General features: G+C 39.6%; 1 protein-coding gene, 1 non-coding gene and 1 pseudogene across 2 annotated transcripts in view; 1 reads left to right on the top strand and 2 right to left on the bottom strand.

Annotated features, from left to right (window-relative positions):
• Positions 1-14,970, bottom strand: part of Hecw2 (HECT, C2 and WW domain containing E3 ubiquitin protein ligase 2) — a 196,522-nt gene that overhangs the window by 58,607 nt on the left and 122,945 nt on the right. The window contains exons 14-16 of the mRNA XM_027396880.2: positions 14,217-14,351; positions 10,612-10,714; positions 8,393-8,489 (exon numbers count right to left, since the gene is read on the bottom strand). Coding sequence (XP_027252681.1) covers positions 8,393-8,489; positions 10,612-10,714; positions 14,217-14,351 — 335 coding nt within the window. The remainder of the gene's footprint in view (positions 1-8,392; positions 8,490-10,611; positions 10,715-14,216; positions 14,352-14,970) is intronic.
• On the top strand, positions 873-1,061 carry LOC113831095. Its single transcript, XR_003481755.1, has one exon. It is a non-coding gene; the product is annotated as a U2 spliceosomal RNA (small nuclear RNA).
• LOC113833637 lies at positions 9,862-9,988 on the bottom strand (annotated as a pseudogene).

Raw genomic sequence — 14,970 nt, forward strand, 5'->3', positions numbered from 1 at the left:
CTCCTTGGTTATCACTGATTTGCCCAATATCCTATAGACCAGTGTTCCTCAAAAGGCTACCTTTGTCCACTAGAAATCTGCAGACATAGTCCCAGATTCTGCAGCAAGTTTTAAGTCTTCTCATTTTGGTGATCAAAACAATGAAAATGACAGAAGCATATTTTGGATACTGCAGATGGCATGCATGGCTGTTTACCACCTTGTGACTTCATGTCCCATGATGTACAGTTATAAGACAAGCACTTAGCAACTAGACTGGGACTCTTCCAAGTGTTGGTGAACAGGGCTGTCAGCCCTTAGGCCACCAGGGCCTTGGTGTGAAGTGTGACAATGGTGGCTGTTTTCTGCTTACACACAATTCTCTTCCTGACTGGAAAGACAGAACTTTTCTACTGCACTATTAATTTATATCATGAAAATGATCAAGGGAAGCTAAGTAATATAAGTTGCCACAGGCTAAGGAAAAAAATGAAGAGATGGATTTAAAAAGGATACTATGCAGTTATGCTAAATCATGCCTGAAAGACAGCATGTCTTAATCTGTGAACAAAAGCTTTGCAGTATCCTGCAAATAGAGAAATGTTGGAATTCACACATCATGAGATGCATTGCTAATATTTTTACTATAATATTGGGGGATATTCTAAATAAACTGGTGGGCTAAACGAATGAATCAGTAAAAAACAAGTAAGCTTTCTGTTGTGAAGGAGAGATGGTGACCGTGATACTGTCAAAGATGCATGTCACAGACCAAAGCATGGGACTGAGTCAAACACTGGAGAAACAAAAGACAAGTGCCCCTTTCTACTGGTAATAGTCTCAGCATCAATTATTTGACTCATGAAAAAAATCTCAGATAAAGTATTAATTCTATTGCCTCTCAGTATCCTGCCAAAGATAAGTCTAGAATCTGTGTGTATCAGTTTAACATGTGATAATCTTCTACCCAAGGACAACATATTACATGGATTTTGGAAGCAGGGAGATGGGACAGGAGCTTGCCCCAACCTCTCCACAGGTCACCCTGGTACTGCAGTACTTCCAGAAATAGCACACCTTTAGGGGATTTCCAAAAAAAAGAATTAACTTACATCACATTAATTTTCTTAGTTGTAACTTAATTTACATATCTTTGGTTTATCTTTTATAAAAATTATAATCATAGAAAATTGATATGCATTCTATATTTACACATATTTAAGTTTCTTCAGAATAAAAGTGGCTATAGTCAATGTGATTGACCTACCATACTTCTTTTCCTTTTAGAAAATGAGATTTGATTCATATGAATTTTCATAGAGCTACATAGTATTTGGAATTAATATAGTTTGAGATATCTTACTAACACACTAACACATTTGACTGTAACTAGAAGATTCTGAATACTATTTTATTATATTTATTCAGGTTTATTTTGTTAATATATAGATTTGAAAAGACCCCAAAAAACAAAAAACAAACCAAACAACAACAACAAAAAAAAAAAAAAAGGAAAACAAACGAAAATCCTTTTGCCTTTGCCAGGCATGGTAACAGATCTCTGTGAGTTCAAGGCCAGCCTGGTCTTCAGAGTGAGTTCCAGAACAGCCAAGTCTATACATAAAAACTCTTTTTCGAAACAAAAACAAAAAACAAACAAAAGAACAATAGCAAAAAAAAACAAAGGGGAAAGAAAGAAAGAAAGAAAGAAAGAAAGAAAGAAAGAAAGAAAGAAAGGAAGGAAGGAAGAAGAAAGAAAGAAGTGACTGTCGTGTGAAGAAATGCTATTCAATCTTAGTGGTTTATAACGAAGATTATAAATTCCTTTTGAGATACGAGTTTCTTGAGGGCAAAGGTCCTTCCTCCTCTATGCCTCTGCCCACGTGCTAAACAGTGTTTTACACACAGGAGAGCTCAGTAAAATATCAGGCACATGATCAGCCAATGCCAAAATTACCAACTCCGTGTTGGTAATAAACAATATTGCTATCATTTTATACTGTGGCAGGAAAACAAAGACTCAGAAAGCTGACTTCAGATTGGCATCTACCTAGGGAAGTGAAAAGGCAGGTTATGAAGGGATTAAAGCAAACATGCTAGCTCCATTAATGACAACTGCAGGAAAATGTTGCCCTCATGTACTGCCTCTCACACTCAGTGTGTAACCACTTCCTCCCAGGGCATAGTTTGCCTGGGTGACTCTCTAGCAGGAAGGAGGTCATTTGAGGACAACAATGTCTTAAGACTGGAATTCCCACAGAAAACATTCTCACTGAAACCAATCTCTGGTCTTGCAGTTACAGAAGGCACGTGTTGAGGACAATCAGAGCCAGCAGTGCAGACTCTGCATACTTGGGTTCCTGCATAGGCACTGGGTAACAATTGCAAATACACATGCTTCTAAACCTGCCTGAAGCGGTTATAGAAACATGCTTGGAGTTCCCTAATGCTAAATGGCCAAGAAAGGAAAATTAGCAATGGACATTGATGGTTATCACAGTCACAGGACAGTTGGCCTTGACAGATGGCCCACAGTAGAAAGGTTCATTTTCTTCCCACTTGCCACTCTGTAGGTTGGGTTTAGAATGTGACTCTTCTGGACACACAGAAATGACATGAGTTAGCCACATGTTGAGGGTATCTTATACATGGATATAAGTCATCTACAGGCCAAGGACTAAGACTTGCTTAACTCTGCATCTTCATCTTAAAACAAGCATATTTAGAATGCAAATACTTGGCCTGGAGCTTATTATATTGTAGGTCCTCCAAAGATTTTAAACTCATAAGCCTGTTATTAGATGGGCCGCATAGTTATTTATGTCTTTTCAACAGAAGGCTCTGTTGGAAATAGAGTCAAGCTAGGTTTCTGGAGATCTACTCTTTTTTTTTTTTTTTTTCCTGTGCTGATGTTGGCAATCCATTTAAATCATGCTGTTTGTTCATTCCATGGATATGTATTAAGGATTCTATGAGGAACAGCAGGTTAGATATTGACTCTAGAGACAGGAATTGTTGAAAGTCACACCAGCAAGCCATCCTTCACAGAAGTTAATCACGACCTAAAGAAGCCCTAGCTGCAGTTCAATTACTTGCACAGAACTACATGGTCCCATTAATACGTATGATCATTCTCAAAGCTAGTGGCTTTGAAAATCTGAAGAAGTTAAGGACAAATTATCTTCAGCTCAGGCTTTGTGATGTAATCAAGATGTAACTGACAGACAACTAACATCTAACTTCATTTATGCATGTTTGCTTTGCTTACACACTACCAAGTGCTTCATAACCCTTACTCATTTACTCTTTAATGGACACCGAAAGGTAAAAACCTTTTATCCCTTTTCTTAGAGTAATAACTTGAAAGGCTCTTAAGTGCTTCATTCAAAGTCACCTTGGGTGGTAAGTAAACTGTAGAGTCAGAATTCAAACGTAGGTCTAACTATGAATGTGAATTCTTAAGACGCACACCTACTACTTCCTAGGAGCCAGGACTTCTGGGCTCCTAGTGCGGCATGAGAATCTTGAACCTAAAGTGTCTAATGGCCATTAATATGTGTTGTCTATAATTATTTAAACGAGGTGCTTTTAAAAATCCTATATCCCTATATAAATGGTCTGCAGGAAAATAATAGTCCCGATCTAGATTTTCTATTATTTAAATTGAGTACAGCAGCAGGATCAGAATATCACTCTGTTGGTTCTCACATCTAAGTGGGCTGTAAACAAGTCAAATGAGACTGGGAGGCAGAGTGTGGCAGGCAGAACAAGGCAGGCCCTGGCAAGAGTAAGCCTCAGGATCAGCAGGTGCAAATTCATGTTGCTTAGATCAGGGAGTACAGATGATAGCTGAGATTAGTATTTCCAGCTCAGTTTTTATTGTTGTTGAGTTTTTTTTTTTTTTGTATTTTTTTTTTGTTTGTTTTGTTTTGTTTTGTTTTTAGACAGGATTTCTCTGTATAACTACTCTGGATGTCTTGAGACAGACTCTATAGACTAGGTTGACCTTGAACTCAGAGATCTGTCTGCCTCTGCCTTCTGAGTGCAGTGATTAAAGGCGTGGTGGCTGAGGTTAATATTTCCAGCTCAGTTTTAAAGTGGAAGAATCCATTTGCAACCAAGCTGAATGGGAAATAGGTTAGCGATTATGAGCACTTAGATTGGTTTTACCCAAGTAGCTTTTGGGAACTTTGACTTTTAAAGTCTACAAAATTCTCTATTTTTCTATAGTTTCATGGCCAATGTAATTTAAAAATATAATCAGAGCAAAATTAAACTACAAAACTTCAAGTTCTCTAAAAAAAGATGACAGAAAGGAACAGAAAGGTCTGCAGTTGTGTTTGAATCTTGGGTAGTGAACTGAGGCACATGCCTGCTTGCTTCTCGTGGCTCAGAATTTCTTGGGACTTCCAAGTCATTTCTTTATTAGTAACTTAAAATATGAAGTAAATTTATTTACACAAAATGAAAGGAAGTATCACAGATCACATTCTCTATAAGAAGCCTGCAAACAATAGTCAGCCTGCAGCCTGGTGCCACCTGGGAATACAGGGCTGGTAGGCAACAGGCTTCCTGGCTGGGTCTAAAAACCACCAAAGAGAATTTCTCAACTCAATTCTTAACTCAGGTTGACGATCCTTGCTTATAATAGAGCAGAACTAAATTCAAATGCCAGAACTAAAAAACAAAAAATGTATGGAATTTTTATGTGTTATATTCACTCAAAATATTTTAAAAGGTATTTTTAAAAAGATATTTGCATTTTGATACTACATTTGAATTTTTCATTTCAGCTCTTATCTTCACATATACTAGCTATCATAGTATGATTCATATCTTCCAATGAAAAGGAGTAGTACAATTTAACAGTCAAGCCAAGCGGTGGTGGTGCACGCCTTTAATCCCAGCACTTGGGAAGCAGAGGCAGTCAGATCTATGTCATTCTGAGGCCAACCTGGTCTACAAAGCTACACAGAGAAACCCTGTCTTGAAAAAAAAAATTACCAGTCCAACAGAGACTTTCCTTCAGATAGAAGTGGTAGCAAATTTGGATGTTCATGTTTTAAAGAAATTATCTCATTTTTTATTATGTATATGTATGTGGGGGTTGGTATGTGCATGTGTGAGCTCAGTTTTCCATGGAGTCAGAAGAGGGCATGAGATGGCCTGGAGCTGGAGTTACAGGTGGTTGTAAGCCACCCAACATGGGTACTGGAAACCGAACCTGGACCTCTGAGAGGGCAGTGTAGTCTTCACTGCTGAGTCCTCTTCCCCTCTGGACATTCATTTTTGAACTGGAGAAATAAACCCGTTCCAGGACTAAGAATGTGGAGGGACAACCTGGCACCATCCTAACCTTATGATAAGGTTAGAGAGAACCAAGATTTCTGAACAGCAGTTGAAAGCAAAAGCCATTCTGTGCATGGAAAACCTCGGGTATTCAAAGGAAAAAGAGAAAGATGGCGACTCAAGGAAAGATGGCTATGAATAAAGCCCAATCAAATGTTTGCTATGCTGAGACAAGCAACGCAAGTGAAGAACAAGTAGATACCCACTCCAGACTCCAGGGATGTCCCTTACTCATGGGACAAGGAAGGCTTGTGCTTCTCTCAAGTGTCTGTGCTACCAATGAATAAGAATGCTCAGGAATCTGTACTGGTGTTGGTAATCCCTGGCCAGGAAGGGACATATAGCTCAAAGACACCTGGGACACACAGATTACCTAGGGGTCTATCCCATGTGTCCTTAAGATGCAAAAGTTAAAGTCTCTGTTTTCAAGATGGTGCTGTTGGGAAGTGCTGTGAACTTCTGGAAGATGTTTGGAGGTTGGTGTAAAGTCATCAGGGTTGTGCTCCCAATGGGGATTGAGAGGCCCTGGCTCCTAAATCTTGCTTTCAGTTTCTCGACTGTGAGGTGAGCATTTAGCTTTCTGTTATTCCCATCTGGAGACCCCTGCCCCAGGCAGAGGACCAAAGACAACAGGTCCACCAGACCAAGAACTAGGAATACTAAAACTAAGTGGATTTTTTTGTTTGTTTATAAATCAATTATCTCAGGTATCTTGTTATAATGATAGCCGACTAACACAATCTATTATCACTTAAATAAAGAAATCACTTAAATAAAGTTATCACTTAAATCTGAGATTTAAAACCCCAATTTAGACTCCACCCCTACATTTGTGGGAATGTTCCTTCCCACAATGCAGTTTTTAACTATTCGAAACAGAATGTTCTCTCAAATAAAGGAACTTCCCCCATATGTTGTTATGATAAGTAAAGGAAAACACAGAGTGACACGCATTGGGTAGGGGAAACAGCATTATCTCACAGAGTTAAGTTCCTGCTCCATTTGGTTTGTCATGCTTGCTTGCTGATGCTTCCATGGTCACAATCTGCACAGAGTCTCAAAGCATAAATAGATGGAAACATCTCAAACACTATGAAGTAATTTCTCCATAAGAGATTACCATGTGAGATCTATGCTGAATTGTAGTTAACTGAGGACCCTGAAGGCCACTGAAAAAATTAAAATCTTCAGCTTTCTCATGGAGTCAAAAGCAGAAAGAAAGCAAAAAGCTGGAAGCTATCAGCTGGAGCCTTTCTTAATGTTCTTCTAAGTCATTACAGACTTGTGGTAAGTCAGATGCCCTGTTCATGTAGATGAAAACATCCAGCTCCTCCAAGGCAAAGATGTAAAGATATGCTAATTACTTTAAATAATAAACTAGGCTACAGAGGAAAAGCTCAAAACTTCTCAAGTATTCACATTCTTAGTCTGCTTTGTGAAGATGGGATGCATTCAGAAAGTCTCTCTCTCTCTCTCTCTCTCTCTCTCTCTCTCCCCTCTTTCTTTCTCTCTCTCTCTCTCTGTGTGTGTGTAGGAAGTGAAAATGAGAGAAACTAAAGTGTCTTTACCTCATGATCATCAAGAGAGGAGGAATTCATTTGTTTTGCTTTGGGGAGATCCAGAATCTCTATAATCCTAATTGGAATAGAAGGCTGAACTCACTAACTCACTTCTGCAATTCTATTAATCTCCAGGGGACCATGGATTGTTGAGGGGAGCCCCTAAGGAAGACACATTTAAAGTCCATATTTGTCATTTATTTATTTTTTTTTTTATTTTTTGGGTTGATCAAGAACAGCAGGCTTATGTGAAGAAAACACTGTGACTCAGTTGTAGAGGTCTCTTTGTGAAACCAGGATTCTAACATAGGCATTGTTTACATGCCATACTTAAAATTTGGCATAGTTTCTAGTCTTCAGAAAGTTAAGGATTCCCAAGGTAAGGCCTGCGTAATAATACTGGCAATTTCTTCACTGCATAAATGTGCTTTTAGATATCTGAGCAGTAAGGAAAAGACCTCAAGGGACAGGTGAGCTGGGCGAGGTCCCTAGCAGAAAGGATCAAGAACCTAATTGAAAAATGAGAACTTGAAAAATCATATCAGAGCCAGAAAGTCACATAGTCAAGAATACAAGGAACGATTTCATACGTCACACAATTAATCATCAAATTAGTGTCTAGCCCGGTTATCACACGGAGAGGCTCAAAGGAAACAGTGCCCATGCTTCTTGGATGGAGTTTCTGGAGAGGATATGGAAGGGAGAGGAGTGAGTGTGTGTGTGTGTGTGTGTGTGTGTGTGTGTGTGTGTGTGTGTGTGTGTGTGTGTGCTAGGGATGAGGCCCAGCATTTTGAATTTTATAAAGCTCCTGCATTATTTGGAGGAAACAGGGTGGATCAGTTTTGAGAACCACTGCTGCACAAGTGTAAATTAAGTGGGCACCCGGTTATATAGATTTCCCCTTGCTGCCACCAGTGATGCACAGCACACTGATATGAGGAAACACTGTCCTCTATCATGAATCTAAGAATCTCTGTGGAGTTGAAAGGCTTCAAAGGCACGGAGTTTTAAAGGAATGCCCCTGCTTGACAAACCAGAAAGAAGCTAGGTGGGCAGGGACAAGGAGCGCATATCAGACTAGAAGCATGGCATCAGAGGGAGGGTTCACACAGGAAATCAGACTCTCTGCTTGGGTTCTACTGTGTTTTCATTAAGGAAAATGGAATGTCAAGGCTGGGACTTCATACATCTCAACAAGCAGGAGACTACTCTTGTTGATTCAAGGGGCACTTAAAATGTCAGTGTCATTGTTTGCATGGCTGCGAAAATTTGTGTCCTTTTAATATTTCTTCTGTAATGGAGAGTCTAGTTTATTTAGCCAATCTTATTCAATTTAGTAGAGAAACTGGGACTAAAATGAGCTAGTGCTGATGACAGAACATAATCATACATAACGTTTATAAACAATGTCACAAGGAAACCAAGTCTCTAGGTGGCTGGCAGTGCCACTAAGACTTTATGTTGGTGCCAATGCCCCTTGAAACAAATCCCAGTACCCTGGTTACCTGAGTGAGTGGTTTCTGGTAAGATCAGGTTGACGCTCTTGTAGAATTTCAAAGATGTTGGGTTGACGCAAAAACGCTACAATTTTGTCATTGTAGGCTGAAAAAAAAGAAACATTTCTTAAAAAAATCTACCACTACTTCTATAATGATATAAATTCAGACTTTAAATACTATGATTTATTGCTAATATTCATTTCACCCAAGTCCTCAGGTTATAGCTGTTCTGCCACTGTGGCAATAGATGCTTACATTCCTATATTGTCTAAGCTGTTACATGTTTCTCAGGCTTATACCTCCTATATGCTACTTGCTATTCTTTTTTCAGTTCATCTGATTAGTCATATTTACCTTCAAATGACAAGATTAGTTAACTAACAAGATTCTAGATATTCATAATTTTAAACTTACCAAAATCAACCTGAAAGCCAGGCATGGTGGTACAGGTCTATAATCCCAGTACTTGGGAGACTGAAGCAGGAAGACTGAATTTGAGGCCACCCTGGCTATACTGTAGGACTCTGCCTCAAAAACCAAACCAAACCAAAACTACCATCACCAAAAAAAAAAAAAAAAAAAAAAAAATGCCAACACCAGACAACCTCATAGAAATGACAACCATAAGAAGTGGAAACCATCTTGTAGATGAATAGTAGCTAGCCAGAGAGATAAAGTGGTAAAACCAAGATGCTCCTCCCCTCCCCCAAAAGTCAACAGTAACAGTGGCAGCTATGGCCACAGTGTTAATGACAAGCCATTCTCTAACTCTACATGTAAATAAACACCAAACTCGAACAACTCCACACCAAACCCACTGTATAAACAACTGCAACATAAATCACCAACTACTGGCAAAACAAATATTTTAAATGATCTACGACATGGCTATAGAAATGTCAAAATTGTTCATTAGGATTTATTAGGAGTTCTATTATTACCTGTTCTGTCAGGAAAATGAATCTGTGTACTTAAGATTATTCTAGTTCATTATATTACTAGTAATCAGGGATAAGCAATAAATATAATTCAGAGAACCAAGGTTAGAGTGTCTGAATTCACAAAACAACAGAGAGGCCAGTAATTCTATAGGTAGCTGTGTTTGAAGTGCCATACTGTCTATATATACATATTTTAGTTAAATGTTGTAGAAGTTTTTAAATGCTATCTGTTTAAACAGAATTCTAATGTCAATGTCAAGGATCTCCATGATATGTGAACTGAAGACACTTTTATAATGGATTTGTTTTTATATTCCACTCAAGATCAGAGATGAGACTTGTTATGTAATAATTTTACAACTCTCAAAAGTTATGCATGTAGTATTTATTAACACATTACATATTAATAATGACATCATAAATGTAGACAGGCAATCAACCTTACATATCTTATCTGGTGGTTATGAACTTCTTTAGGTCATGGGTATTATTACACTGTATTTTATGACAAAGGGCTGTTTTGTTTGTTTGTCTGTTTCTAGAGTCAAGTTTCCAACATTTGGGGAAATCACGTGGTCAGCTCATCTGGAGTATAATGGGTGTGCCCTGCCCTGGGAAAAACAGCTTCATGATCATGGGCTCTCCCCTGCCAGGTAAGCATCTTTGTTTTGGATGCAAAACTAGAGGAAGACAAAGCTGCTCTCTTTAAGGTAGAGAGAGAGTCTATTGGCCTCTCAGCAGTGTGTCCATTCTGCATGCTGTAGGGGCTCCAGGTTGGTGGCCATGAATATACTTTAACGTCAACACTTTAACAACAGTTAAACATGGTTTTCAGACCTGTAAGCCCACATCCATCTGCTTCAGCTGACTATCTGGAGGCTTTGTGGCTTTCTATTTGTTATAAAAGCCCTTAAGAATGTGGTAGCCTTGCTTGGTTGGTGTATGAAGCTACCACAGATTCACATACCACTTAAATTCTATCTTAGGATGTGATATAGCCTAATTATATGTTTGTTCAAATGCTTAATTTACAATGATTGCATATTATCTCATTAGTTTTTCTTACCTTCAATGACCCAATACTTGCTAAGTAGGACAGGATTTTATAAGGCAGGAGCTCTCTGAGACTCGAGGGACTATAGTGTAAGTTTCTTAAGGATAAACCAGTAGTTTTCTGATACAAGGTAAAGAGTGGAAGGTTGGCAGGAGGCACATGTCAGCATAGTATGCACTCTGTGCAATAACATGATAACAGATAAAGATTTGTAGAAAGAGCTCACATACCCACTGGAACCATGTCCTGGTACTGTGGCCTACTGACTGTATTAAATGTACTGGACGGTCTGGGAAGAACTGGTGGTCCTGCATGCCGAGAGTCTTCTCCTACCTGTGAAGGCAAGCAACATTTATGTCTGCACCAAGAGCTACAGAACTTTGCATTGGCATCTCAAACCAAGTTGTTCAAAATACTTAGGGCAAATAACCAATTGATGAGAACAGGTGCCAGCTACAGGGCTGACACCAGATCCTTGAAAGGTCTGTTCTTAAGGCTTAATGCGAGACAGAAGCTGGGTCAGTGAGTATGCGAGGCTCCATAGTTCTATCTGCTTATAATTACCAAGGCTGCAGAAGCAAAATTGTAGACTTGTTGATCAGGATTATCTTCATTGACAGAACCCCAACCTGCCATAATATAGTCAAAGGGAAGAGCCGAGTAACACAATATGCATTGGGCTGTGCCTGGATGCTCCTTTTTTTATTTAGCCAGATAGATGAGGGAATTCCCTGCCTCAGCAGAGGAGGAGTTAAGCAGCAGCAATCTTCCTGTGGGGCTCTGCATTAGGACATTATCTCCTCAGAAGCAATTTTATATGCCCATTAGAGGACCCGGTGTAACAGCTCTGTCTGGTTTCTACCTCCCACACCAGACAGCCAGCAGTAGCAGGTGTGCAAGATCTAAAAATGGTTCCCCTGGCCTGAATTATTCATTGTACCTCTTATGGGTTTAGAAACTCCTACAAATAGATTACCAAAACCACTTTTCATGCTCTTACCAGGAAACTCTATCACTGCTTTAGCCTCTGTTCTAGCATTTTCTCGAATATTCCCGGAATCTTTTAAGATTAGTATCAAGGCCATGAGAGGAGGTCAGGAGGTGGCACTGGGTTTATACATTTTCAGATGGAGTACCTATCTCCTCCCGTGAAAATCTTCATAGCCATTTTATCATACTACACCAGCTGGACATTTTTTAGGCCCCTTCCACAGCCCTTCACATTAGAAACAACCTTTCTACCCCTCCCTACTCTCCACCCCCCACCCCTGCTTATCCTTCAGGAATGCTCTCCCTCATTCTTCAAAGTATAGTTCAAACAGCCCCTCCTCCAAGAAAACCTCCCTTCTCTTCAAGTTGAGGTTTAATATAATCTTCTCCCCTGAACTCCCATGGTGCTTGGTGTATATTTCAAAACCAGTTGTTATTATTAACAGTTTTAGTATTTGTTTCCTATGCCCCAATAAAGCTAGGAACAATAAAAGGAAAGCCTGTATTATTATCTAAAAGAGTTATTAAAATAGTTTTCTTTCTCAGCTACTAAAAAAATTATTATTGTAGATGGTTGCAGAGTGCCATGGTGTGCATGTGGAGGTCAGAGGGAAAGTTTGTGGAGTGAGTTCTCTCCTTCTACTCTTTCATGGGTCCCAGGGACCAAAGTCAGGCCTTCAATCTGTACAGTAAGTGTTTTAGATTCCCCTGCCCCAGCAGATCCTTTAGAAGTTTATTGAGGATTTTTTTTACTGTTATTTTCATTTATTTAAAATATAGCTTTAAATTTTCTCTCCATAGTATGAACATGGGAAATACTTGCTGTGTGTTTTCTTCACACCATCAACTACAATGTTTCTGGACCGCAGCAGGTGCTTGTCTCCACAGCAGACAGCAGAGACTGCAGCATCTCTACCGATTGCAGATGCTGCTGAATGAAGTCAGGGGTGGGAACAGTACATAGGCAGAAATTTGCTCAGCCTGATTCTTCTAAGTTATTGGCTTTGCGGAACACAGCTAGCCACTATGAGAAGATTCGGTTGTTATCTACACATCTTCAGGCAGAGAGTTTAGCAATTCAATACACCAGTCCAGATTATTTCCCACCCGTCAGTATGTTGCCATGTGTGATCATTTCCTAGAACAGCCAAAGGTCTTGAAGGCTTCACTTCTTAAAACCGGACCACAAGACAGTGTTCAATTCCTCCAAGAAATATAGGGACTGCCGCCAGTCCAGCTGCAATGTTCCCTGAGTGCTGCCTTATAAAGAATATTCTTCAAGAAAGGTTGGACAAGCATGCGGCTGTGTGCTGGGTTAGTCTCTGTTTCACTCTTCAGTTCCCATCAATAGGAAGAGAGATTTTCATTAAGTTGCTAATATACCCTTCAGGGGCCCTCTCCCACCACTGGCTACTCCTATACCATGAAAGTAATTCAAAGTTCTGAGGCAGGGGCACTGAAAGAAAGTGTAAGTACAGCTATTAGTCTCTTATATGTTTTCCCAGAAATATCATCCTGACTAGACAGAACAGCCAACTTCAGCTTGTGAAGCCACCATAAATGGTTAAAGTGCACTGTCCATGTGTAAGGCCAGGAGGAGTCCCAATTATGCTATGCATCCACACAAGGTCCAAGGGTGAGAGTTCGGCTAGATTTGGTAAGATGAATGCTGTCAGTGCCCTCCCATTTACCACTAATGGTTTACAGGACAGCATGATAAAGATTTATTGGCTACTCATAAAACATAAATATTTTCAGGCATACCTCACCCTGCATTAGACTTATATATCACTTTTATATGAGCTTCTTGTGTATATTCTTTTATAAACAGTGAACACATGATGTAGTAAAGCATGAACAGCATGAGGGGAAATTCCATGGGTGGAATTCTGATGAATTGAATCCAGTTATTTATTGCAGTCATAATGTTTTTCTTATAAGAAAGCCTTCAGAATATTTGGCCTATAATACAATATTGGAACTATGATATGCATTTAGAAATGGCAGGCAGGAAAAGAATCCTAATTCCCTTTGTCCAAGGAACCTTTAGAAACTGTGTACACCAAACCACAGTGTGCACTCAAAGCATAAACTTACATGAAGGAGAAGAAATTTCAACCACAAACAGTCCTTTCATGGATTTAACTTGTTGAAAACAAAGTGAAACAAGAAGGGATTTTGTGTATTTTGGGCCAGGGTACTAGAGAGCCCTCGTGTGGTTACCATAGACCATTGCAAACTGACAAAGTAGAACGAAGGGGAGTGTCTAGTCCTTCTTAGTGTGGACCATCTTCTCTGTGCAGTCTGCACATAAATCATCTGTCAAATACATTCTAATTTCAGACAATACCAGTGACGATTCCACAGCCCAGTAGAATTGCCCTCGGTGGATATTTTAATGGCATCTAGTAAACCTCATTTAAGAAGTTCTTCCCTGCAGTTAATACAATTTTAGTCCACTAAAAGTTCATTCATTGATTTACTATGAGACTGTTTTTGGGTATGCAAAGGGTCTATTGTCTTCTGTGAGCATTTTGTTATTACCAATTCCCTCGGAATTAAATACAAAACTTTACTCTCAGTCTCTCATCATATACCCCAACTATTAAATTCGCAATTTAGCCTGGAGGTAATTTCAGAGAAACCTTGTCAACATTCCAAAACTTTCTATGCCTCTAAAATAATATACTTAAACTAAACTAAATTAAACCAAACCAAACTAAACTAAACTAAACTAAAAACAGAAGACAAAAGAAACAAACAATGAAAAAAGGCAACACAATTTCACAAAGCACCTGGCAGCAATTGTCAATCAACTGGTCAGTCCCTACAGGCCAAGACTCACCTCACCGGCACTATGGCTGCGTTGCCTCGTCAGGTGTTGCCGATGAACCAGCGCGCTTGTGGGTCTACTGCTCTGAAGTGGGAGCCGAGGATCAATGAAAGTGGTGGTTCGGGAGTTGTGGTCCACAAAAAATGCCTAGGATACAATTAGGGGAGTAGTCAACACACACTACATGCATGTCTCAGCAGACCAGCACGGCATAGCCAGGAAACTACCCACTTTTGAGTAATAATATTAGTTTCATTTTCTCACAATTTGCAATCCTTGGAAGAATTTCTTGACATCCATTAAGAAAGGGTGGACTAGAGAAAGGCACATTTAGCCAGGATCCAGAATGAAGAAAGCAGGAAGGGACATTACACAAGGCTTTAGAAAATACTCCAAGAGATAGTCATCAAAGAAGTGACCTTAGAAGGATGCCATGGGGTGGACACTTGGAACTGGGTGTGGTGGCACATGCCTGTAATCCCAGCACTCTGACTGTAGAAGCAAAAGCATTCTAAGAGGAGGCTACCCTGGGATACACAGGGAGGTACATTTCAAAACAAAACAATGATCGTAACAATGAGCAAAAAGGGCATCTGGACTCCTTTAACTGATGCTCTTGGGCCCCACCCACACCTGGTTATTACAAAATTATAATCCTCTAAAACTTCACCATCAGCGACTTCCTTCTTCCTTTTCCAATGCAGCCAGCCTCAAGACTCCTCCTGTTTTCCCAGTGTCCAGTCGTCTCTGTCTCCTCCTAGCCTGA

The sequence above is a fragment of the Cricetulus griseus genome, chromosome 2, assembly GCF_003668045.3.
Source record: "Cricetulus griseus strain 17A/GY chromosome 2, alternate assembly CriGri-PICRH-1.0, whole genome shotgun sequence".
Lineage (NCBI taxonomy): Eukaryota > Metazoa > Chordata > Mammalia > Rodentia > Cricetidae > Cricetulus > Cricetulus griseus.